This window comes from Scardinius erythrophthalmus (genome assembly GCF_964197995.2).
Source record: "Scardinius erythrophthalmus genome assembly, chromosome: 2".
NCBI lineage: Eukaryota > Metazoa > Chordata > Actinopteri > Cypriniformes > Leuciscidae > Scardinius > Scardinius erythrophthalmus.
Window position 1 is genome coordinate 56360519 of NC_138222.1, and position 26585 is coordinate 56387103.

The window sequence follows — 26585 nt, forward strand, 5'->3', positions numbered from 1 at the left end:
CATGTATTTTGTTGTTTAATTAAATTAATGACTTTTTTAATTAGGTTTAATTAGGCTACTGTCACTTTAAGACCGAATGCACGGATCCAATATAATGATACGCATCCGTTTTCTTTCTCAGTTGTTTACATTCATGTAAGTCATAAGCGACTGTGTTTACGAGGATACTCACCAAGACGGGCATTTGACAATTTTGGCTCAAGAACATAGGAAAAGAACTGAACTAGGTGTTCGCGTTTGCGTTAGTTCCGAAGCAAGTTCTCTTTTGCGTCTTCTTTTGCTTGTGTGGTTTGAAATTGCTTGAAAGTTTAAACTAACACGACCTAAAACCTGTGTAAATGATAAACTTTCGCTCTATGATGATTAAAGTTTGCAATCAATCCAAGAATCACGTGCGTTTCGAACCGTGGTGCCTGGTCCATACGGATCAACTACAATACCAGAGGTGTAAAGTCCAGGTCAGAAAGTAAAAGTCCTGCCATATGTTTACACCCATGAACTCAGCCAGCTGATTTCACTAATTAGTTCTCTCCTGGCCTAAAAACTGTGCTAATTAGCAAATCCAGGTGATTGGAACAAAATACTGAGGAGGACTTTTACTTTCTGAACCGGGACTTTACACCTCTGTCATACCCATACCCATATACCGCGCACATCGCGACATCGATGCTAAAACGATATATCGTGCAGCCCTAATTCAGAGACGTCCACACGTTCAGCGCCCTAATGAAACTTTTTCTTTTTGTATGGTGAGGCACTCTAGAAAAACTTTCGGGTAAATTGTATATCTGAAGAACTTTGTTCCACTATAAAGAACCTTTTGTGGAATGGAAAGATTCCATGGATGTTAAAGGTTCTTAATGGAACCATCAGTGCCAATAAAGAACCTTTATTCTTTTTTCATATAGCATTGTAGTATTTTTTGCTTCTTAAGCTAGCTGTACGGAGCTTTAAAGATGAATTATTATTATTATTATATTGCTTTTGTTATTTTAGTTGTTACATTATATATTTTTTTAGATCAGCATATGGGTTCATGTTCTTTGTGTAAATTAAAATCAACATGAAACAATAGCGGAGTTGGAGTGCCACTTTCAAATAAGTGAAAAAATAATCATCAATGTAATCATTTTTAAAAAAAAGTAATATTTTTTGTCATTTAATTTGATAAATTAATAAATAAATCACATTTAAATATGTTTATCTAAATTGTGTTTAAAAATTGACTTTCTTTTTAATTAGATATCGTCTATTTTCCCGTAAAAAAATATCTGAAAATCTTTAAAACAGGATTAATTAACTTAAGCAGCTCTGCATAAAACATCAAGACTTGTTTTCTTGAAGTTTTTCCCCCACTAGTGTTTTAATTAGCTTATACTTTAAACAAGTGAAAATATTTGCTTGTAGCATCCATTTCAAGTAAATTTATCAAGGATTTTTCAATATTTTCTCTCAAATCTTTCAAAATACTCCTAAAGAATATGATAGATTTCGGTGCTCTTAAATACAAAAATGTAAATATCTTTTAAGCATTTACAAATTGCTTTTCTTTCCAAATGATTTTTCATATCCATTTGGTTGTAGTTCATACTTAGACACTTGAGAGGATGATTTAATTGGAAAAACTGGAATTCACACCAGAGTGGGGCTAGATGTGAAATTCGAGTTTGCTTAAGCAATAATTAAGCGTGTAGAAGCACATTGTTTAACGTGTTCCTTGTCTTTTAAGACTCCAAATCTGTTTCTTGTCTCGTTCCAGTTTCCTCCTGTCAGGAATCGTATGCAGTAGCTCATAATCTCTGCACACACACAGAGTCAGGTGAACCTTTGAGTAACAGTTTCCTGGGGCCCAAAGACATCTGAGCCCCATGTTGGGGTGTTTATAGGCCTCATGGATGCTCTGGAGTGTGTGAGGTGGACAGTGGGGCGGTGGCGTCTGACCCAGGACCCCACGGGCCCCTCAGTATGTGGCCCCTCGGTCTACCTCTGACCCCTGGTGACTCGCTCTAATCAGACCGTTACGTTTGAGAGAGTGAGTTTAACCTGGAGCCGTCTCCCTTGAGGAAGGAGTCCACACACTAATACACACACACACAGATCCCATTCATATGCACACATTAAGTGTAACACACACTAATTTCACACAGAATAACACAGGCATTGACACAGAGACCTGTGGTCACACACCAGCTGGACTGAAAGACTCATTTTACCTTCACTTATCCACACCTATGTGTGTGTGTGTGTGTGTGTTCCTCTGATCCGGCATGAACGCTCACCTCTTTAAACGGCATTATGATTCATTATGCTGTGAATCATATTCATGTGCACATACAGACTCACACATATGTTAATCTCTCTGAACGGGGGGCTTTGAGAACATACGGCTGCATAAATATACAGGCCTGATCTGAGGATATGAAATACAGACAGCGAGAGAAGGAAAGCATGTGTTCTCTCTTTTCTCTCTCTCTCTGTCAGTCTTGATGGATTTTGATTTCGTTTTTCTTCCAGAAGAAAGGAAGGGGTTGGCCGTTCATTAGCATTTATTTCACGTGTGATTAATGCTAAACTTTCCAGCCTGCTTTCAGAGGGTGTGGAAACATTCACACTGTTGAAAACAAGGGATGTTTGAATAAGGAAGACGAGGAGATCCAGCTTCTCTGCTGTCTGCCGAGAAAGCGTACAGCGTGGAGGGATGAGCGATGTAGACCGCCTCCTGTCAGCAAAGGGCATGACGGTAACGGTGACAAGGACAGACTTACCTTCACACACACACACACACACACACACACACACACACACACACACACACACACACACACACACACACACACACACACACACACACACACACACACACACACACACACACACACACTCTCTGTTCACCTGCTTTGTGCTTACAGACGCACCAGGTATTGCTTTCCAGTAAAACATCTTTAGATAAAGTCATATTTTGTCTCTATCGACTGAAATAGTATAAACTAAACAAATACTTGTTAAAGTAAAGTAGTCTGTTGTGATTGGTCTACTCTACTCTGATTGGTCAAACGGTAGTCTGTTGTGATTGGTCTACTCTGCTCTGATTGGTCAAATGGTAGTCTGTTGTGATTGGTCTACTCTGCTCTGATTGGTCAGACGGTCCAGTCTGTTGTGATTGGTCTACTCTGCTCTGATTGGTCAAATGGTAGTCTGTTGTGATTGGTCTACTCTGCTCTGATTGGTCAAACGGTAGTCTGTTGTGACTGGTCTACTCTGCTCTGATTGGTCAAACAGTAGTCTGTTGTGATTGGTCTACTCTGCTATGTTTGGTCAGACGGGCCAGTCTGTTGTGATTGGTCTACTCTGCTCGGATTGGTCAAACGGTAGTCTGTTGTGACTGGTCTACTCTGCTCTGATTGGTCAAACAGTAGTCTGTTGTGATTGGTCTACTCTGCTCTGATTGGTCAGACGGGCCAGTCTGTTGTGTTGGTCTACTCTGCTCGGATTGGTCAAACGGTAGTCTGTTGTGACTGGTCTACTCTGCTCTGATTGGTCAAACAGTAGTCTGTTGTGATTGGTCTACTCTGCTATGTTTGGTCAGACGGGCCAGTCTGTTGTGATTGGTCTACTCTGCTCTGATTGGTCAAACAGTAGTCTGTTGTGACTGGTCTACTCTGCTCTGATTGGTCAAACAGTAGTCTGTTGTGATTGGTCTACTCTGCTCTGATTGGTCAGACGGGCCAGTCTGTTGTGTTGGTCTACTCTGCTATGTTTGGTCAGACGGGCCAGTCTGTTGTGATTGGTCTACTCTGCTCTGATTGGTCAAACAGTAGTCTGTTGTGACTGGTCTACTCTGCTATGATTGGTCAGATGGTTTAGTCTATTGTGAATGGTCCACCGCTTACGTGTGTCGGAAACTAAACGCTCATTACCATAACTGCACTTCAGCTCCGGATCTTCCTCAGCACACACAGTGATACGAACAAACTTTTTTTACCTCATAATTTTTCCATCAAAATGTCATAACTCGTCCTTCCAGTAAAAGGTCTGTTCAACAGCCAGTGAATAGAACCAAGTTCCCTTTTTAACTTTTTCGTTAATCCGATAATTTTGATAAATTTCACTCGGATGTACGTCACAAAACGGAAGAGAAGATCTGATGCTACTTCCTTTATATAGCGACCAGTGTCATTTTACTGTAATTGATATGCTGTTATAATCTTTGTTCTTCATAATCTCATTTTAAATTAAATTTCCAGTAACTCTGTTGTGTTTTTGACTCATTTTTTTTAAATGTCTATGTATTTTTAAGTTTTAGTGTATTTACTTTTATTTACTTATTTACTTCCTGTCTTCCATTTACATCTTTTTCCAGTTTTCCCCTCTTAAATCATATCTTATGCAGTTTTGCGTCTGACGTAAAAAAAAAAACAAAAAAACTTTTTAGTGCAAAACATATGATTATTTTTTTTTTTTTGCAGTACACTTCCTGTCTTCCATTTGCATCTTTTTCCAGTTTTTCCCTCCATCGAGCCTCTTTTTCCTTAATGTTAACTTAATTTTCGATCCTTTTCTTTTGTTTCCCTCTGTAATTCTCCTGGCTTTCTCTCTCCTGCCAGGAGCATCCATATGGAAGCCATTACTCCCGCTGTTCCTCACCACAAACATTCCAGCAGTGCCTCCAGCTCTCTCTTTCTTCACAGCAGCTTCTCGCTCCTTCTCTCCTTCTCTTCCCCTTTCACCTGTTTTCGTTGTCCTCATTTCCATCATTTTCAGAGTCTGTCTGCGGAGGTCATGTGATAATTGGCCATGTGATCTGCTCATTGTCAACATCACAGTATATTTACATACTGCCCTTTAGCTGTCGTTAAATATCTGCAAACAATCACATATCCTTTTACACCACGTAATTGTCTGTGGATGTCAGATGATAATCGGCGTAACATGACCTCATTTTTAGTCTCTGCGTGTGCATTTGTAATCTTTTTTAATGTTGTGTGTGGTGTTTGCACAGAGTTCATTTAAATAGAAAGGAAGATGGTTAAATATTTGTGTGTTCTGATGGGACCGTCGCTGGTTCGAGACGGTTTATCTAAACAAACATCCTCCGCGTCGCAAAGGTTCTGTTTTGGTCTGGAATGTTTAGGCAAACCTGGACTCCCGAAAGCCTGTGAGTCTCGGGAGCAGATTCACTGTCGCTCACTGTATAATTCATCAGAAAATGAAGGAGTGAAGACGGTGTAAATAAAAGAGCTGCATTTAATTTTAGGCTTGTTCTAACTATCTATCGTTCCATCATCCATCCATCTATCATTCTATCGTTCTATCCATCCATCCATCCATCATTCTATCGTTCTATCTATCGTTCCATCATCCATCCATCCATCATTCTATCGTTCTATCCATCCATCCATCATTCTATCGTTCTATCTATCGTTCCATCATCCATCCATCTATCATTCTATCGTTCTATCCATCCATCCATCATTCTATCGTTCCATCATCCATCCATCTATCATTCTATCATTCTATCCATCCATCCATCATTCTATCGTTCTATCTATCGTTCCATCATCCATCCATCCATCCATCATTCTATCTATCGTTCCATCATCCATCCATCCATCATTCTATCTATCGTTCCATCATCCATCCATCATTCTATCATTCTATCTATCGTTCTATTCATCCATCTATCATTCTATCTTTCTATCCATCATCCATCTATCATTCTATCTATCGTTCTATCCATCCATCCATCTATAATTCTATCGTTCTATTCATCCATCTATAATTCTATCGTTCTATCTATCGCTCTATCCATCCATCCATCCATCTAACGTTCTATCTATCGTTCTATCCATCCATCCATCCATCATTCTATCTATCGTTCTATCTATCTATCCATCCATCCATCATTCTATCTATCGTTCTATCTATCCATCCATCCATCCATCCATCAATATTATTCTATCTATTGTTCTATCATTCTATCTATCGTTCTATCCATCCATTTATAGTTCTATCGTTCTATCCATCCATCCATCCATCCATCCATCCATCCATCTCATTCTATCTATCGTTCTATCCATCCATCCATCCATCTATAATTCTATCATTCTATCTATCACTCTATCCATCCATCCATCCATCCATCCATCTAACTTTAGGCAAATAATTTTAGGCTTGTTCTAACTATCTATCGTTCCATCATCCATCCATCTATCATTCTATCGTTCTATCCATCCATCCATCCATCATTCTATCGTTCTATCTATCGTTCCATCATCCATCCATCCATCATTCTATCGTTCTATCCATCCATCCATCATTCTATCGTTCTATCTATCGTTCCATCATCCATCCATCTATCATTCTATCGTTCTATCCATCCATCCATCATTCTATCGTTCCATCATCCATCCATCTATCATTCTATCAATCCATCCATCATTCTATCGTTCTATCTATCGTTCCATCATCCATCCATCCATCCATCATTCTATCTATCGTTCCATCATCCATCCATCCATCATTCTATCTATCGTTCCATCATCCATCCATCATTCTATCATTCTATCTATCGTTCTATTCATCCATCTATCATTCTATCTTTCTATCCATCATCCATCTATCATTCTATCTATCGTTCTATCCATCCATCCATCTATAATTCTATCGTTCTATTCATCCATCTATAATTCTATCGTTCTATCTATCGCTCTATCCATCCATCCATCCATCTAACGTTCTATCTATCGTTCTATCCATCCATCCATCCATCATTCTATCTATCGTTCTATCTATCTATCCATCCATCCATCATTCTATCTATCGTTCTATCTATCCATCCATCCATCCATCCATCAATATTATTCTATCTATTGTTCTATCATTCTATCTATCGTTCTATCCATCCATTTATAGTTCTATCGTTCTATCCATCCATCCATCCATCCATCCATCCATCCATCTCATTCTATCTATCGTTCTATCCATCCATCCATCCATCTATAATTCTATCATTCTATCTATCACTCTATCCATCCATCCATCCATCCATCCATCTAACTTTAGGCAAATAATTTTAGGCTTGTTCTAACTATCTATCGTTCCATCATCCATCCATCTATCATTCTATCGTTCTATCCATCCATCCATCCATCATTCTATCGTTCTATCTATCGTTCCATCATCCATCCATCCATCATTCTATCGTTCTATCCATCCATCCATCATTCTATCGTTCTATCTATCGTTCCATCATCCATCCATCTATCATTCTATCGTTCTATCCATCCATCCATCATTCTATCGTTCCATCATCCATCCATCTATCATTCTATCCATCCATCCATCATTCTATCGTTCTATCTATCGTTCCATCATCCATCCATCCATCCATCATTCTATCTATCGTTCCATCATCCATCCATCCATCATTCTATCTATCGTTCCATCATCCATCCATCATTCTATCATTCTATCTATCGTTCTATTCATCCATCTATCATTCTATCTTTCTATCCATCATCCATCTATCATTCTATCTATCGTTCTATCCATCCATCCATCTATAATTCTATCGTTCTATTCATCCATCTATAATTCTATCGTTCTATCTATCGCTCTATCCATCCATCCATCCATCTAACGTTCTATCTATCGTTCTATCCATCCATCCATCCATCATTCTATCTATCGTTCTATCTATCTATCCATCCATCCATCATTCTATCTATCGTTCTATCTATCCATCCATCCATCAATATTATTCTATCTATTGTTCTATCATTCTATCTATCGTTCTATCCATCCATTTATAGTTCTATCGTTCTATCCATCCATCCATCCATCCATCCATCCATCTCATTCTATCTATCGTTCTATCCATCCATCCATCCATCTATAATTCTATCATTCTATCTATCACTCTATCCATCCATCCATCCATCCATCCATCTAACGTTCTATCTATCGTTCTATCTATCCATCCATCCATCATTCTATCTATCGTTCTATCTATCCATCATCCATCCATCAATATCATTCTATCTATTGTTCTATCATTCTATCTATCGTTCTATCCATCCATTTATAGTTCTATCGTTCTATCCATCCATCCATATCATTCTATCTATCGTTCTATCCATCCATCCATCCATCCATTTATAGTTCTGTCGTTCTATCCATCCATCTATCCATCGTCCGTCCTATCCATCCATCTATCACTCTATCTATCGTTCCATCATCCATCCATCCATCTATCACTCTATCTATCGTTCCATCATCCATCCATCCATCTATCATTCTATCATTCTATCTTTCTATCCATCATCCATCTATCATTCTATCTTTCTATCCATCATCCATCCATCCATCATTCTATCTATCGTTCATCATCCATCCATCTATTATTCTATCGTTCTATCATTCTATCCATCCATCCATAATTCTATCTATTGTTCTATCATTCTATCTATCGTTCTATCCATCCATCCATCTATAATTCTATCATTGTATCTATCGTTCTATCCATCCATCCATCCATCTATAATTCTATCGTTCTATCTATCGCTCTATCCATCCATCCATCTAACGTTCTATCTATCGTTCCATCTATCATTCTATCTATCTATCCATCCATCCATCTAACGTTCTATCTATCGTTCTATCTATCCATCCATCCATCTATCATTCTATCTATCGTTCTATCCTTCCATTTATAGTTCTATCGTTCTATCCATCCATCCATATCATTCTATCTATTGTTCTATCATTCTATCTATCGTTCTATCCATCCATCCATCCATCCATTTTATAGTTCTGTCGTTCTATCCATCCATCCATCTATCGTTCTATCCATCCATCTATCACTCTATCCATCCATCTATAATTCTATCGTTCTATCTATCCATCCATCCATCCATTGTTCTCTTCTATCTATCGTTCTTTTTATAATTTTATCCATCTGTCTGTATAGCTATCAGTCTAGTTCAAGTTTTAAAGTTCATAATACATTGTTATTTTTAATAGCTAGATTCTCTCTCTCTCTCTCTCTGCATGTGTTTGGCTGGTCTCCTGGCGGTGTGATAAGAGCTCGTATGTCGAGCTGGTAGGTGTTGTTTAGTCTGCTCACTGGAGACCCAGGACAGGGTTTAAATCGGGCCCTGGAAGCCATGAAGAGAAAAGAGAGAAAGCGAGATGTGAGATTTCCTCTTCCTCTGAGAGGTCTGATACCTGCGGCCCACCGCTGGTCTGCCGGACTCCAGCCGCGACTCCCGCTCCTCCATGCCAACGCTCCTGATGAGATCAATGCACGCTGGGAGCTGAATCAGCTTAGAGAGGTGGAACACAAGCTGAAAATGAAGTGGAAATAGCAGAAGTCAAAAGTCATTCTCACGGCATATCAAAGTGATTGAAACTGAAGGATTTCAGCTGGTGTTCACTCGAAAGCTTGTTATCACATGTAATCACCAACTAAGATCTAATTCTCAAATCTGGAAGGCTTTTTTTTGGCTGGTGGGAAAGAAGTTATCGAGCCTTCATGAGGATATTTGTGGTGGCAAATCTTTAACTATAAGCATTAAACCTCAGCACTAACTGTTTGTTCAGTGTTGGTGAGGAGAGTGCTTCATTTTTTTATTTAATAAAACATGCAAGGAAAGCATCCCACAGGCCTACACAGGCTTTTGTGCAACAGACAATAAAATATGAGACCTCAGATTATGCCTTGTTTATTGATTGATTTTTAAGATTTTCACATAGTGTATGAAAAAACAAGAGAAAAAAAGCACAGATCCTTACATAATGCACCGAACATGAATAAGACCTAAAGCTGCTTTTTTTAATGTTTTTATGTATGTATGTATGTATTCATTTTATTACTTTTTTTTAAGCTTTTCGCTTGGTGGATGAGCAAATCCCATAATCCCATAGACTCCCATTGACTTTTAATGGGATGTCATATAGACTTGAGCGTTGGCCTCTTTTGACTGCATAGCAACATTATAAAAGCCTCCCAAAACACTTTTGCAACTGCATAGCAACACTTTGGCAACCGCCACTCATTTTCTTTTTGTTTAAGAGTTTCTCTTATCACTGATTTTACTTGCGATATATGTTATTAATGTAGACACAGTGCATATTCACGCCAAATCTGTGGATGATGTCCTCATCTAGGGCGTGTTGAAACCTCTGCATTTATCATGAAAAAGATTCTCCAACATCTTTGACATTCCATTTTTACACACACACACACACACACACACACACACACACACACACACACACACACACACAAAGGTCCACCTCTGCACCTGTGCCCCGAGCTTGTTTTTGGACACAGCTCGAGTTTCTCGAGAGGAATCTTTGTAATGCAAGACTGAGGGACAAGAGGACGGTGGAGGGCTTTATGGACGAGGGAAGGTGGATTCGGGTGGTGGGGGGGTTGGGGGTCAGTGCTGTCGGGGGCGGGACGGGGTGAAACTAACACTCGGATCTTTTCAAGAGCTGTCAGGGTCAGGGAAGGGCGTCGGCAAGTTTGACAAAATGATGTTTCTGCCCTCATAAACGAGGCCGGCGCACACACACTCCTGTCACCTCTGCCCCCCTCCATCCCCCCACTCCTTGTTTCAATGTGTGACCATGAATGCCACCTTTGTTCCAGAGCAGGAGAGAAAGGGAGAGAAACCCAGGGTGGGTGGGAGAGAAAGAGAGAGAGAGCGCAAAACAGGAATGATGAGTGTTTGGGATGAGAAGGAATGGTTGGAGGAGTGTATTATCATGTTTATATTTAGAGTAAACAGAGATGTCGGTATAATTTCGCTTTAATCTGCGCTTTGAAGGCCTGCCCGTGTGCGGTTAGCTTTTGTCGAGCTTTGCGAACACAAACACGCACACAAAAGACTTTCAGTTGTGTACAAGACTGGTGTTTTTTCATCCCAGCTTCAATTCCACACTCTCAAACTTGACTTTGTGGCTACATTTTTAAACATGCTCCCTTTTCCTTCAAGTTTTTTCTTTCTTTCTTCAAGCTTGACACACGGGTCAGAAATTCTTTGGCGAGGTTCTGCAAACGTTCTCTAATTATCTGCAGAGTGCTTGCTTAACCCTGAGTTTGCTCATTAGACATTGCCGGCTGACAGTTGTTCAATCACGAAGGCTAATGCGGTCCAGTGCTGAAACATATGTAATTACACAGGCTGTGTGACTGGGTCTGGTGCACACACACACACACACACACACACACACACACACACACACACACACACACACACACACACACACACACACACTTTTAAAAGGAGCTTTGATGGATTACGGTTTTTGCATTGGACTCTTTATTTCAGTTTATTTTTATTAATTTTTTGACAAATCCAGAATGCTTCCACTCTAATAAAAAAAGCTAAAGTCTATATGCAACTATTCTGTAACAATACGGCTAGGCTAGATAGTATGCAAACAAATACATGAATGCTTTGTCAATGCATTTCAAAACGTACTTATTACTATTCAGGTAGCTTAACTTTAAAGTCTGCATTAAATGGAAATTCACTATTTTTTAAATGCTTCTTATTGATCCAATTTTGAACAATTCATCCGTGCATTTGCTTCTTTTTTTTTTACCTTATAATTCGTACGCTGTTTAACCTTATAACAGCGTTCCCAGTGAAACGACAGACATATGCCGGACTTCTCCAATCATTTGTCTGCATTAACCCCGTCCCTTTCTTACAATCGACTGCAGCCTCGAATTCAGATCTGCATCCAGCCACTCAACAACAGATGGATAGAGCAAAGTCCTGCCCTACTGTTTTTTTTTCTTTTGTGATAATCTGTTACACCTGGTCTACGTCTACAATAATCTGGATACATTTCAAAACGGCATTTTTGTTTCAAAATGCTTTTTGTCCACATAAGCATTTTACAAAGTTTCTCATCCACAGTGAAACGTCAGAAAATGTTAAACTCACCTTACTGTGCACGCGTACGACAAGCTCAGCGCATTTTAACACCGAACCGGAAGGAATAGGGATACATTCACAACCTGATTGGTTGGCTTTTATTACGTATATTTCATGACTTACTGAACATCCAAAACAATGCTGTATGCTGGGATAAATGCGCTCGTTGTGTGTGCGTAGCCTAAATATGATGATATTTTGACCAGCTGAGAACTCGTGAAGAGCTTATTAAATGTGTAAAGGAGTCAAAACAGTGACAGGAATCCCTCCGACACACACACACACACACACACACACACACACACACACAGACAGACAGACACGATGTCTGTACCGAACTGTGATAGGCAACTTCACGACTATAATGGGAAAAAATAGATATGCTTGAGCATTCTGTCTTTTTAGAGTTGCATCCTGTGACATGTCCTGTTTTTCGTTCGTTTACGTGTCTTTGGCCCGTGTTGCGTTCACATTTCATTCGAACTGCACCAGAGTATGCTTGAAAGCGGACTGAGACTCATCTTTTCAGTGTCTCACTCCACTTGTTTGGTGCACCAGGGTTCAGATATCAGCGTTCACACTTATTCAAATGAACCGCACTAACAGAGAAATCACACCAGGTTCGTTTTAATCCAACCAAACATGACAAGTGTGAAAACACCCTAAGACAGTTCGCTTCAATCTGTCTCAATACACTTAAACAAGGTAAAAACAGTGAAATGTGGACTCACTTCTCGGATTGTAATGCGAGTGATCTAGCTTTTTTGCAGTGTGTACTTGTGTGTTTGCTAGCAGTGAGTGTGAGTTTGACTAAACGCTGTTCAGTCACGCTGACACTGAGGGCGTGAGAGGGAGGGAAAGAGAGAGAAGGTGTGAATGTGGTGATAAAGGACAGTATTCTTCTACTGTGTGTCTGGGTCTCAGCAGAGAGTTCAGTGGTTAAAGCAGACCAGCGTGACCATGTCAACAGGACTGAGCGAGCGGCTCCCTTCTCTTGCTTGCTTTCTTCTCTCTCTCTGTCCACCTGTTTTTCCCTTCCTCATTGTTCGTCTCTGTTTACTCTTTTCCTCTCGGTTTCGTAAGTTGTTTTATCTTTCATTCAACCCTTTCATTCTCTCCTCTGATCCGCAACACCTCTCTCTCTCTCTCTCTCTCTCTCTCTCTCTCTCAGTCTTTCTCTGTTCTGTCTATTCTTCAAATCAAGTCTACTGTGACGGGGTGTCTACGATAAACTGACAAATATCTACCTATGCAAAAAATGTCTTTTGCATCTGGAGGATGTTTTGGTACTTTTGTTCATCGGCCTTTCCGGTGTGTGTATGTGTGTGTATTGTCTACCTGAAAAAAACAACAACAACTTAGCAACGGTATGTCTGTGTTTTGTTTTGGGTTGAAGGACGTTAAAGAAAAGATTTTAACTTAAACTCAGTCGACAGCATTTGTGTTACCGCAGAACATTTTATCTGTGAAATTTTAAATAGCAGCTGCACTTACAATGAACATTAAAATACACCGTTTTGAAAGTGTAACCGCAAGACTTTTATACGTGGACTGACAGGACAACTATCATATTTCTCTCGCTCTCTATTTGTTACTGTTTGACAAAACCAGGAAGCTTTTTAGCGCTAATGCAACCTAATGAAGTGCAAAGGCGGCACATTATGTGTGTAACTGATGCTTTATCTGTGTGTTTTAACATTAGTTTTGCTGTAGAGAATGATGGCAAATGTAGTTTGACTTGACAAGAATGTCTCCTCATAAACAAGCTGAATGCATTTAGCACACAAAATGTGTATAAATGCATACATTGAGCTGCCAACAATTGATGATAATGATTGTGATCAATTGCAATTTGCTTCCATCGCGATTCTCTAAAATGACACGTCATGACAGCTCTAAAAGCCTGAGCTTTAAAGAAAAAATGATTTCCCACTAGTAATTTTGACTTGATGTTCATGTCAAGTAAATATGATCATTCTGACTTGAAATAAATGCACTGTAAAGGGCCGTTTACAACAAACTGAAAGGAAACACACAAGAATTACACTGCTAATGCATAACCAGGAGTTCATCAGTTCATAGAAAAGGCATTTAGTCAACTTTTTACTGAATAATTCATGTAGGTGAATACGACCCTCAAATTTCTGTTTTTAAAACCCTCTGGATCGCTGGCCTGATTTTTCAACATTGATAACAAGAACTGTTTCTTGAGCAGCAAATCATCATATTAGAATGATCGCTGAAGGATCATGTGACTCTGAAGACTGGAGTAATGTTGCTGAAAATTCAGCTTTGATCACAGGAATAAATTACATTTTAAAATGCATTCAAATAGAAAACCGTTATTTTAAATAGTAGTAATATTTTACAATTGAGCTGTATTTTTGATCAAATAAATAAAGCCTGGGTGAGCACTTCAGAAACATTAACAAAATCTTACAAAACTCAAACTTTTGACCTTTTGTGTAATGTGTTACTGTCAATACAAGTTAAGAGAAAAGAACAAATAGACAAAGCCCACTATTTTCTATGCCACAGATACTAAAGTTGTGTTGAACCCAAGAACATTCCTTTAAAGTCACGTGTGCGTGTGTGTTTGTGTGTGTGTGTGGCTATCGGTCAGTCTAATTGTAGTACGTGAAGTGTGTGTTGAGTGTCTGCTCTCTCCACTGTAAGAGCTACTGATAACCTTGCTAACCTGTGTGACAAGGACAGGAAACTCTTCTCCCATAGGAATGCCACACACACACACACACACACACACACACACACACACACAAAAGCCTTTTTTCACGATTTCACACACTCTTCTTTTGTTTCTTAAAAGAAAGAGTGACTGGCTTTAATAAACATGCCCTGGGTTAGCATGCTATGGTAATGAATGGTGATTTGTAAATGGATCCACCCGTCATTACGTAAAAGTATCTTCGCATTTCTTTTCACATGTAAACATGAAGCCCATAAAAAAAAATTAAAAAAAAGTCCAACTGCCCTAATTTGTTTACATGTAAATAGCCGTTGGTGTGGCTGACTGTTCAGAGATGATGATAAAATGGTAATTAGCGTCTGCGAGTCGTTTAGTCATTTGTTTTCATAGAAGGAATTCAAAGGAAACTCCCTGAGATTCCGAAACAGCAAAATTACCCTGGAGATTGGAAGATAGACGAGTCCTTTTGCTGTGTTTATTAAAAAAACATTTTATTATTTTATATTTTACATCACACCTTACATCTTTGAATTGTTGTTTTAGACTATTTTGATGGTATTCATCTTTTAAATTTGTATTATTTTAATTTTAATTAATTAGTGTAACACTTTATTTAAGGTGACGTACTGTAGCTACACGTTATGTACTTACGATAGTAAAAACAGTGAATTATGCATAATTACAAGCAACTAACCCTAAACATAACCCGTATAGCAAGTACATGTGGTTAATAAATATTACTTGGTGCTTATAGGAGTACGAACAATGCAACTACGCCACCTTTAAATAAAGTATAACCTTAATTATTCATTATTTATGTTTTTAGCCATACCACATTTTGGTACCACTTTATTTTAATGTGACCTTACATGCATTTACTATAGTAATAACTAGAAGTTATGCACAATTACAATCAACCAGCCCTAAATCCTAACCTAACCCTATACATGTAGTTAATTAATATTACTCAGCACTTAAATGCATAATTACACTGTAACAGGGACATTAAATTAAAGTGTAACCCACATTTTAAGGATGTGCTTCTAATGACAAGCCATTAAATTCTCCCTCTTTCCCTCTCTGCAGGTTCAGTGATGATAAGGGTTATGTGCTGTACCCTCAGATCGGGGATCGTCTGGACCTCATCTGCCCCGGGTCTGAGCCGCCCGGCCCCCGCTCCCCTGCCGAGTACGAGTTCTACAAACTGTACCTGGTGTCGTCCCGGGACCAGGCCGACAGGTGTGAAGTGACCGGAGCCCCAAACCTGCTTCTCACCTGCGACAAGCCCAACAGTGACATGCGGTTCACCATCAAGTTTCAGGAGTACTCGCCTAACCTGTGGGGCCACGAATTCAAAACCAATCAGGACTACTTCATCATCGGTGAGTGGGCGCATGTTAGTGGTCTGACACCACTTTTAGATGTAGAAAAGATCTTTAGTTTGGAAGAGGCTCGCACTTCGTGTGTTCATTCAGCATCCGCCCTTGTTTCTTGTTTTAATCAGTGTTGGAACAGATGGCATGATGGCATTTCATCACTGCGTTTATTTTGATTTGTTTTTGGTTCAGGCCTAGTGGGTTTTTCAACGAAGCCACAATCTTCTGCTGCGATTCGGCTGATTGTGACATTATCGAGTGGAAGCATCTCGCGTCGGGTCGTGTTACTGGGGGTTGTTTTTGAAACAGTGCACGGTAGCGTTGAGGGAATGAGGCCTGCGCAAACGGAAGCCCGGCGATATCAACATTTCAGAAAGCAGATTTGACAACAGGAAAGTGATGCCCCAACACGCTCAGACCCAAAACACACGCAATGGCCATGTTTTTAAAATCTGTTCTTCCCACAGTCATTGAAAACCTGGAAATGGAAGGGAATTTTAAACGATTTTCCAGTCTGGCATAGTCAAGTCAAGTCAAGTCACCTGTATTTCTATAGCGCTTTATACAATACAGATTCTTTCAAAGCAGCTTTACAGGGATAACAGGGAAATGATGCATTCCGTTCAGCTGAAGTCAGTTCAGTGTTGATTCAGTTCCATTGTGTGTTATTAAATTAGTTCATTTCATCTATAAAGATTCAAAAAGTTATGGAAAATTCATAGAACTTTAGTTTGGTGTTCCTCAATCCCCAATTGAAACACACTCAAATCTCAGGAGTTTTTGACACATTTGTACACTGAAACTGCATTTGCAACCAACAATTTTGATTCTATTTGACCTCATTTCATTCCAAAAAGGATATTCAACTGGAAAAAAATGTAAGACTGGGCTCAATGTATCCGCCAGGAAATGATTGGATCATGAAATTGGATGTTAGTACGACCCTGGTGTGTTTGAATGAATCACGCAGAATAAAACCATGTGTACTAACAAAGTAAACAGTACATTTTTATTACTGTTCAAAAGTTTGGAGTCAGTAAGATTTTTTAAATGTTTTTGAAAGAAGTTGTTTATGCTCACAATATTGTGAATATACGTATGTTTTAATATAATTTAAAATATAGTTTATTCCTCTGATGGCAAAGCTGAATTATCAGCATCATTACTCCAGTCTTCAGTGTCACATGATCCTTCAGAAATCATTCTGATATGATGATTTGATGCTCATTTATATTATCAATAATGTTGAGAACGGTTGTTCAGCTTCATATTTTTGTGGAAGCCGTAATGCATTTGTTAGATTCAGATAAATAGAAAGATCAAAAGAATGACATTTTTATAACATTATAAATGTATTTACTCTCAATTTAAAGGTAACACTTTACAATAAGGTTCTATTAGTATACTATTAGTAAACATTTGTTATAGAACTTATTAATCTTTGTTCAAATTAATTGATAAAAATACAAATGTTCAATGTTAGTTCATGTCCATTAAATAATATAAACAGATATATTTTTTTTATTTTAATCATGTATTAAATGTTGAGATTAAAGTGAACTGATATTAATAAATGCTTTAGAAATATTTTCCATTGTTAGTTTATGTTAACTAATGAAGTTAACTAATGTTAACAAATAAAACCATAAAGTGTTACCAATTTAATTTATCCTTACTGAATAAAAGTAATAATTTCTTTAAAAAAAGATCTTACTGACCCCAAACATTTGAACGGTAATCTATTTCTTTAATATATATTAATTCCAAGTACCTGATGTATAGAAATCTGTCCCAGCAATTTCTATAATATGATTTTTTTTTAAATAATCATAAAAAGTAATGGAATTTGACTGGCTAAAAAGTTGTGTGAGCATAAATAATGTATAAGACGGAAGAGAGTTGATGGCTTTATAGATGTGTCAGCTGTCAGTCAAGTTGCATTAACACTTTTAAACCCGCATTATGAGTTGAGCAGCATTTCAAATACGGGAGGTAATAAATAGTCGGTGCTCAGGAGCCTGAGGTGATATTTTTGTGTGTCTTTTTATGACATGTGCAAAGTATGTGTGAAGGTGTGTTGTCTAATTTTAGCGGTTACGGGTCTCGCAGACACTGTGTCTCTGCGATAAGAATCAAGCTCTTTCCACCGGCTCCTTAATGGACAAACAAGTGTGAGTTTTCTGGTGTGTGGACACCAGGCAGAATTCAGGGCTCTTCTGTGTTCCGTTAAGTCTTAACGTAGGTGTCAATGACACACACACACACACACACACACACACACACACACACACACACACACACACGCTGCAGGCTTTATCATTGCTCCAACAGGCCCGACGAATCGATCGACTGACTGTGCCAGTCTATGAGTCCTCAAATGCAAGGTCGGAGGTGCACACACACACACACACACATACACACACATAGACACACACACACACACACACACACACACACACACACACACACACACACACACACACACACACACACACACACACACACTCACTCACTCACTCAAGATGGAGAAAGAGGGAGAGAAACCATCAAACCAATGTCCACACGGAAAAAAGGCGAAAAGTGATTTTAAGGGTCATTGAACATTTAATTTAGTGTTTATGTGTGTGCGAACGTGCTAAAAATAGTTGTGTGTGCATCTGTCATGACCGGTTGATGCTCTATTTTACGACAGAGTGCACATTTGATGGCTTCTGACATGTCATGCGCATATGTGTGTGTGTGTGTGTAAGGGTATGTGTACATTAGAGATTTGGACCTTAGGGAGAATGGTATTAATTAACCTACCTTAACATGCGCTAATTTATGCAGCCTAGCTCAAATGAGCTGGAACAGGAATGATTCATGAGAGAGAGAGAGAGAGAGAGAGAGAGAGAGAGAGAGAGAGAGAGAGAGAGAGAGAGAGAGAGTGTGTTTATGTGGAAGAGAGCATTGACAGGTCATTATGGCTGCTCCAATCTCGTTGTCTAATTATCACATGGGTCATGAAGATGCCCTTAGGTCACTAATAACAGTGTTTACACACATATACTTAAAGAGATAGTTCACCCCAAAATGAAAATGATCATCATTTGTAAAGCAATTGTCATTGTTTATTCACCCATATGACTTTCTGCACTGTACAGGAAAGACAGTCTGTGCCATATCTGCAGTGCTATATTATTCATATACTGTATTGTAGTTTTAATTAAGTAAGTTTAGTAATCTTATTTCGTCAGTTTTAATCGTTTTTTTAAATGTTTCTCTTTAGTTTTAGTTTGTCATTTTAGACCTTCAGCCTCAACCTATTTTATTTCAGTTATTTGCCAAAATTCCAATTTTCTAACTTTTTCCATCTAATAGTTACATTTTAGTTTATTTCAGATTTATTTAAAATAATGAAAATAAAGAAATTGTTTTAGTATTTAGTTTATGAATGCCAACACTGCATATCGCCCGTTATTAGCCCAGTTTTTATCTGTATTATGCAGTATTTGAAATATGTTTAAAAGCTCATTTTAATAACACTGTTAAATGCAATCTTTAGCACATCTCAAAATGAATATCTGTCTTACTTTCCATCATAATATTGTGATGCATAGTTAAAACTTGATTTTTATTTTGTTTTATTGGTGACACTTTACAATAAGGTTTCATTAGTTAACTACATTAGTTAACATGAACTGCACTTCTACAGCATTTAGTAATCTTTTTTATGGTAATTTCTACATTTACTAATACATTATTAAAATCAAATGTTGTATTTGTTAACATGCACTGTGAAGTAACATGAACAACGAACAGCTGTTTTTATTAACTAACATTAGCAAAGTTTAATAAATACTGTAATAAATGTATTGCTCACGGTTAGTTAATACATTAACTAATGTTTGCAAATGAAACCTTTTTGGAAAGTGTTACTTTTTCTAACACAAAATAGTACATATTTCTGATATCAGTCATTTGCTGGTAATTGGACATAACATGAAACATTAATCGGTTGTAATATCCATGCATCTCTAATTGTTTAAAGCTGTCGGCAGAGTGAAAGCAGCACACAAGCAAAATGCACTGGTTTTTATGGTACTTTTTGGTCCTTTGCCATTTGACAGCTCTTATTCTCACCGTATGCTTTTGTTGTAAAACATCTTTTGTGTTCCATTAAAAAGAAAAGTCATTCAGGTTTGGAACGACACGAGTGTGAGTAAATGATGACACAATTTTCATCGTTGGCCTAGCTATTCCTTTAAAGCATGATTTTCTTTGCTCTGCAGTCATCCCAGTATCTATCTTACAGCTGAGTTTCTTGTAAACACACACACACATGTTGCTGTCAGTCAGCGTGAGGGATTTGGGGTACCTGACTGAGGAGCAGCTCTGGGCTTCTTATCGGCGTGCCATTGCTGTGGCAGCGGACACAGACAGATGGCTAACTGTCACTCAAACCCAGACAAGACAACTCAAGAGGAAAAGAGGATGAGAGAGGGAGGTGGGGGAGGAAGAGAGAACAAGATGGACAGACGGGTTTACCGGGTTTCTCCACTGAACAGCAGCTCAGACATACACACACACACGCAGATGCTGAAATCCTCCGCGCGATTATTTTACGTGTTTCGTGGTGCCGTATTGTTTTGATCCGTATGAATTGCTTTATTTTATGGCGACTGTTTTAAGATTTTAAGATTGAGTGAGCAGAAAAACAACAGAGGGACAGAAATAGAAGGAGGGAAAGAGAAGAAAACAGAAACAGAAGAAGAGGCGGTCGAAGAGCAAAGGGAGCGAGGGATTTAGAGAGATCTATATTTGATGCATATTTGAACGTTTTAAAGCCCCCAGACCGAAGTTTTCCCTTCTTACTGAGACAAAAGCTAACCACAAACACCAGGGAGAAGAGAAAGGTAAATGAGAGTGTGTGTGTGTGTGTGTGTGTGTGTGTGTGTGTGTGTGTGTGTGTGTGTGTGTGTGTGTGTGTGTGTGTGTGTGTGTGTGTGTGAGAGAGCGAGAGAGAGAGAGATTTTTTACACTTAAATTCCCAGCAGCCTGTATGTTCTGCCAGCGGTTTTTGCCTGAGTTGTTTTTATCAGTGCACATCTGGCCCCTGCGATCCAATTGGATCAGAAGAAACTCATTTAGCAGCTTTAGCCAATCAGAACATTTTGGTGCAGACCGATGAGCACAACCATTCCTGAGCGATGACAGTGATCAGAATAACAATGGCTGTAAGGATTCGAGGAATCTCTCTCTCTCTCACACACACACACACACACACACACACACACACACACACATGTCTGGTGCACTATCTTTGTGAGGACTCTCCATAGACGTAATGGTTTTTATACTGTACAAACTGTATATTCTATCCCCTTACACTGCCCCTATCCCTAAACCTACCCATCACAGGAGACATTCTGCATTTTTACATTTTCAAAAAAACTAATTCTGTATGATTCATAAGCTTTTGTACCCATGGGGACCTCAATTTAGGTCCCCACGGTGACACGAGTCCCCATGAGTCTGTGTGCATTCAGGTTTAAGTCCCCACCAGTGTAGAAAAACATGTCCACACACACACACATACAGATGAACATGTGAGCCATATTGATAGACCCTGACAGAATGACTGATCAAATCATGCTGAACAGAAGCTTGTGAAACACTTACACTGAGATGAATGGCACTTGAAAATGTGTTTAAGCTAGGGCTGTCAAACGATTAATCGCGATTAATCGCATCCAAAATAAAAGTTTGTGTTTACATAATGTATGTGTGTGTATGGAGTATAATTATTTTCTATATATAAATACACACACATGCATATATATTTAAGAATAATGTGTTATTTATATATAAAATATTTATGTATAATATAAATTATATATAATATAAATATATATACACAGTATATACATGCAAATATTTATTAAATATATACATGCATGTGTGTGTATTTATATATAGAAAATAATTATACACCGTACACACACATATATTATGTAAAAACAAACTTTTATTTTGGATGCGATTAATCGCGATTAATCGTTTGACAGCCCTAGTTTAAGCGTCAGGATTTGCCTTCACTGTGACGAACAAATGTCACAAGGCATTTAAAACCCAAAATCACCAACATGTACAGTAGAAACCACCAGAGATTCCATTCCGATTGCGAACCTATTCCGATTCAGTTTGATTGTGATTCATTTGGGCATATTGGGCGTTTTTGTCCATTTTGCTTAATGTAATTCTGTTGAAATGCTGTTCAGTTGCTATTTAACTGATAATTATCAATTATCAACTCTGTGCATATTCAATTTAACTAGGATTTCTTTTGTACAACAGTTTTCATAACAATGTGTAAAATAAGTTTAACAAATATAAACACAAATTATAATTTCAGTAATGAACTCACATGAAAGAGTATAAGTTTAGAGTCTTTTAGAATGATTCATTTGAAAGAACGTCTCATAAGAGTCATTTGTTCGTGAGTTGAACTATTTTGGTTTTTGATTCAATTAAAAGAACTGGTTCATATGAGTCCGTTATTGTGAATTCAACTACTTAAGAGTCAATTGTATTACTACGGAGGCCTGTGAGGACATCTTAATCGAAAGATGGGGTTTCTTACATTATTTGCTGACTTTTTATCTTATCACTTATAATTTGGGCTGCAAACTAAGGTAAAATATTACTTCTTTTGCTGCTGGGCTGTTGATTCTGCGTCACCGTTCAAAAGCTGTACAGAAAACACTGACAGAGTAAAAAAGATTGATCTCGGGATTTTAAGAGGCTGTATCGATGTTGCTCAAACGAATTTTGTGGTTAATCTGAAAATCAATTTTTACCCAGCTCTAGCACATTCTGCGGGACAGAAGGAAGAAAGAAGGTTTGGGAAAGAAAAGTTAAGGAGTGTGTTTGCGGAGTGTGAGTAAGTGAATGTGACAGTTCGCCTCACCAATTTAGGTCAAGAATCAGAAGAGTGCAGTGTATGTTTCTATGAGTGTACAGGTCTGCCTATACTTGTCAGGGGAACTTTATCTGAAAAAGTCCTAATAGTGCAGCATGGCCAAAACCAACTTGTGAAGTCGTCTTAAAGGGACAGTTCACCTAAACAAGAAAATTCTGTAAGTTTACTCGTCCTCGTGTCCTAAACTTGACTTGCTTTCTTCTGCGGGACAAAAATGAAGATATTTTGGTAACGCTTTCTAATAAGGTTTCATTTGTTAACATGAACTAACAATGAACAATACTTTTAGCATTTATAAATCTTAGTTTCCCCCTGTGGTGACAATCAAGCTTTTAATGCTGTTTATATGTCTATGTGGTGTTTTAAATATGCTTTAAGTCAAATTATTAGCACAACTTTTGTGCAAATTCATAAGTCGACACCATTGCTGAGTATTTTCTCTTTAAAACTGCAGTGAACCAAAGACAAAACGCGGTTTGAAATCGCTGGTGTTTCTGACGTCACAAACTACCTTGTAACCAATCAGATCAACGTGTGATCGTCAACGAGTGGATCTCTGAGCTGGTGTGAGTGAGTGGAGGCGGGGCTCGTTTGCATATTCATAGAACCGCGTATACTAAATGAGGCAAGGGTGTACAGATACATTCAAGCTGTTTTAAGGCATGAAGACATTTTTTTCAAGGATTTTTTTTTTTAAATATGTCATTTTGGTGATCAAAGATGAGTTTTAAGGGATAAAATGATTGGCTACAGGGGGACTTTAATGTTAATTTCAACATTTAGTAATACATTATTTACATCAAAAGTTGTATCTGTAATATTATTTAATGCATCTGAGCTAGCATGGACTAACAATAAACACTTATATTTTATTAACTAACATTAACAAAGATTAATGCAACACATGTATTACTCATTGTTAGTTAATGTTAGTTAATCCATATTGTAAATTGTTACCGTTTAACAGTTTTTTTTGTCAATACAAAGAAAGTCACTGCTCAACGTTTCTGTTTTTTTTTGTGTATTCTGCTGTTCAAAAAGTTATAAAGGTTTGGAGAGTAAAGTTGGAAAATAATTGAATGACAAAAATTAGCATAAACTATTCCTTTCACATTTTTCTTATGTGTTTTTTTTAATTTACAAAAGTATTAACAGATTTGTGTGAGGGTTAGGTCAGGTTTAGAGTTGCAGTTGAGCAAATATCATCACTTCTGTGTAAAATCTGTGAGATGTGAAAGCAGTGTGTGTGTGTGTGTGTGTGTGTGTGTGTGTGTGTGTTTATGTGTGTGGATGGATGGATGGATGGATTGAACAGATACTCCCCAAAGGTCAGACAGAAAAAACCCACACTAATTGGATTCCAACTAGTTAACATTGTGTGATTCATTTAAACACACACACACACACACACACACACACACACACACACACACACACACACACACACACACACACACACACACACACACACACACTATGCAGTAGCAGACAAAGCCAGCATTGTGCCTCATTCTGCTGAGGAACCACTTGTGGAGGGATGTGTTTCCCGGGAACAGGGGGTCCGCTTATCCAGCGCTCACCATGCCATTGACCCTTGACATCGCCTCACTGGGCCGAATGCAGAAACACGACGACATGGCCGCAATTTAGTGTGCGAGATCACGCAAACATGACCCGTTAATAGCAATAATGAACAGAGACACACACACACACATGCACACAGCTGTGTGTGCGAAACACAATAACCACACACACATGCACAAATCACACAGAAGCTCATGTTGTAATTCTCCCTAGATCATCTTCATAGATCATCTATTCATCAACCACACACTCGCATGGCAAACACACTTTTTGGGTAAACAGACTTTAGGCAGAGAGGATGTTTACTGTGTGTGGAGGGAGATTAAAGAGTTGGGGTGGGATTGGGGTTGACCAGCTGTCCATGAGAGAAACAGATAGAGAGAGAGAAAGAGTGAAGAGTGTTTGCTACTGAACAAGCGGGCAAAGAATTGAACAATTCTGGTTTCTTTTTAATTCCTGTAAAATCATAATGGAACCTATTTACTGTCTTAAAACACATCCCTGGTCTTATTGGGAATTCATTTGCAGATGTTATTCCAATTTAAATTTTTTTTTTTAAATGTATTAACTTGCTCAGCTTCTGAAATGACTCTCATTCCCCCTCCCCCCCTTTTTTTTGGCTGATGCCATTAGCCTGATTATTTTTATTTCCACTAATCAAAATGATTTAATAATATTTTTTAAGGATGCGTTAAACTGATCAAAAGTTTAAACTTTCTAAATAAAAAAAATCCTGAAAATATTAAGCAGCACAACCGTTTTCATCATTGATAATAATAAGAAATGTTTATTAAGCAGCAAATCAGCATATTAGAATAATTTCTGAAGGATCACGTGACACTGAAAACTGGAGTAATGGTTGCCTTGAAAACAATACATTATATTTAAAATATATTAATGTAGAAAAATGTTTTACCTTTTTTTATCAAATAGATGCAGCATTGGTGAACATAAGAGACTTCTTTCAAAAACATTTTTAAAAAACTCATACCGGCTGCAAAATCTCTTTTATTCTAATCAACTGATTCTGTTTACAATTTTTGGCTATACAGTTGAATTATTCAGTTTTGCATATGGAAATTCTTCACTCTTACGCAAGTCAGATTAGCTCTTTTAGTACTGATTCGTGAGTCTATTTAACTGATTCAATAAAAAGAACCGAGAGTCATTTGTTGACTGTGACTGTGCTGTATTTTTGTTGTGTGCAACTGAATACAATGCAATACAAAGATGCGCTGCCTGTTCATCATCTTAGTTTTATACGTTTATTTTCTTAATTCCCAACGCTAACTGAGACTCAGTCCCCTCTGTGGACGCATTAATCTCACCGTTCATTTGGCTCTCTCTTCTCTGCTCTCATTTGTTGTTCCATCTCCTTCCAGATCTTCATCCACTCATCTGTCCCTGGGATAAATCTTTTAATCTTAGTTTATTTATTTTCTTTTAAGCTAGTGTATCTTACCAGCACAAAGTAGTTTCTTCCCCTTATCTGACCTCTTCTGTCGTCTTTCTTGCTTCCCCGTTTTGGCCCCCATTTTTCTTTTTGGCAGATTTCTCATTCTGCTGTTCTTGATGCCAAAGCCATAATTCACCAAGCGCTCTGCCTGGTGTGCCAAGATTTTAATAATCGTTAAAAATGCAAAACCGCACAGGCATTTTGGAGTGAGTGTGTGTGTGTGTAGCAGTCGCCTCTAAAGTGCATATGAGCATTTGAGCAAAGATCACCACTTCAGTCGTAGCAGAGTCAGAGATCCCTAGTAGCATTAGACACGTCTACACCGAGAGCAATTGATGTGATGCATTTCATTTTGGCCCTGTTTACACCTGGAGTTAAGATGCGTTTTGGTCGATCGGGTCACAAGTAGACGAGGGAGACACATTCCCGTTTACACCTGGTGTTTTAATCTGACTCTTTTGTCCACTTTCAACCACTTCTGTCCTGATTTCTTTGAGGGGAGGGTCTATAGGCGGGTAAATGTGTGGGCTTTTTCAAATCTTTTGATCTA

General features: G+C 38.2%; 1 protein-coding gene across 2 annotated transcripts in view; it reads left to right on the forward strand.

Annotated features, from left to right (window-relative positions):
* efnb3b (ephrin-B3b) overlaps positions 1-26585 on the forward strand; it is an 83196-nt gene that overhangs the window by 32372 nt on the left and 24239 nt on the right. For both annotated transcript variants that reach the window (XM_081356606.1, XM_081356607.1), the window contains exon 2: positions 15745-16040. In XM_081356606.1, the coding sequence (XP_081212732.1) occupies positions 15745-16040 (296 nt within the window). The remainder of the gene's footprint in view (positions 1-15744; positions 16041-26585) is intronic.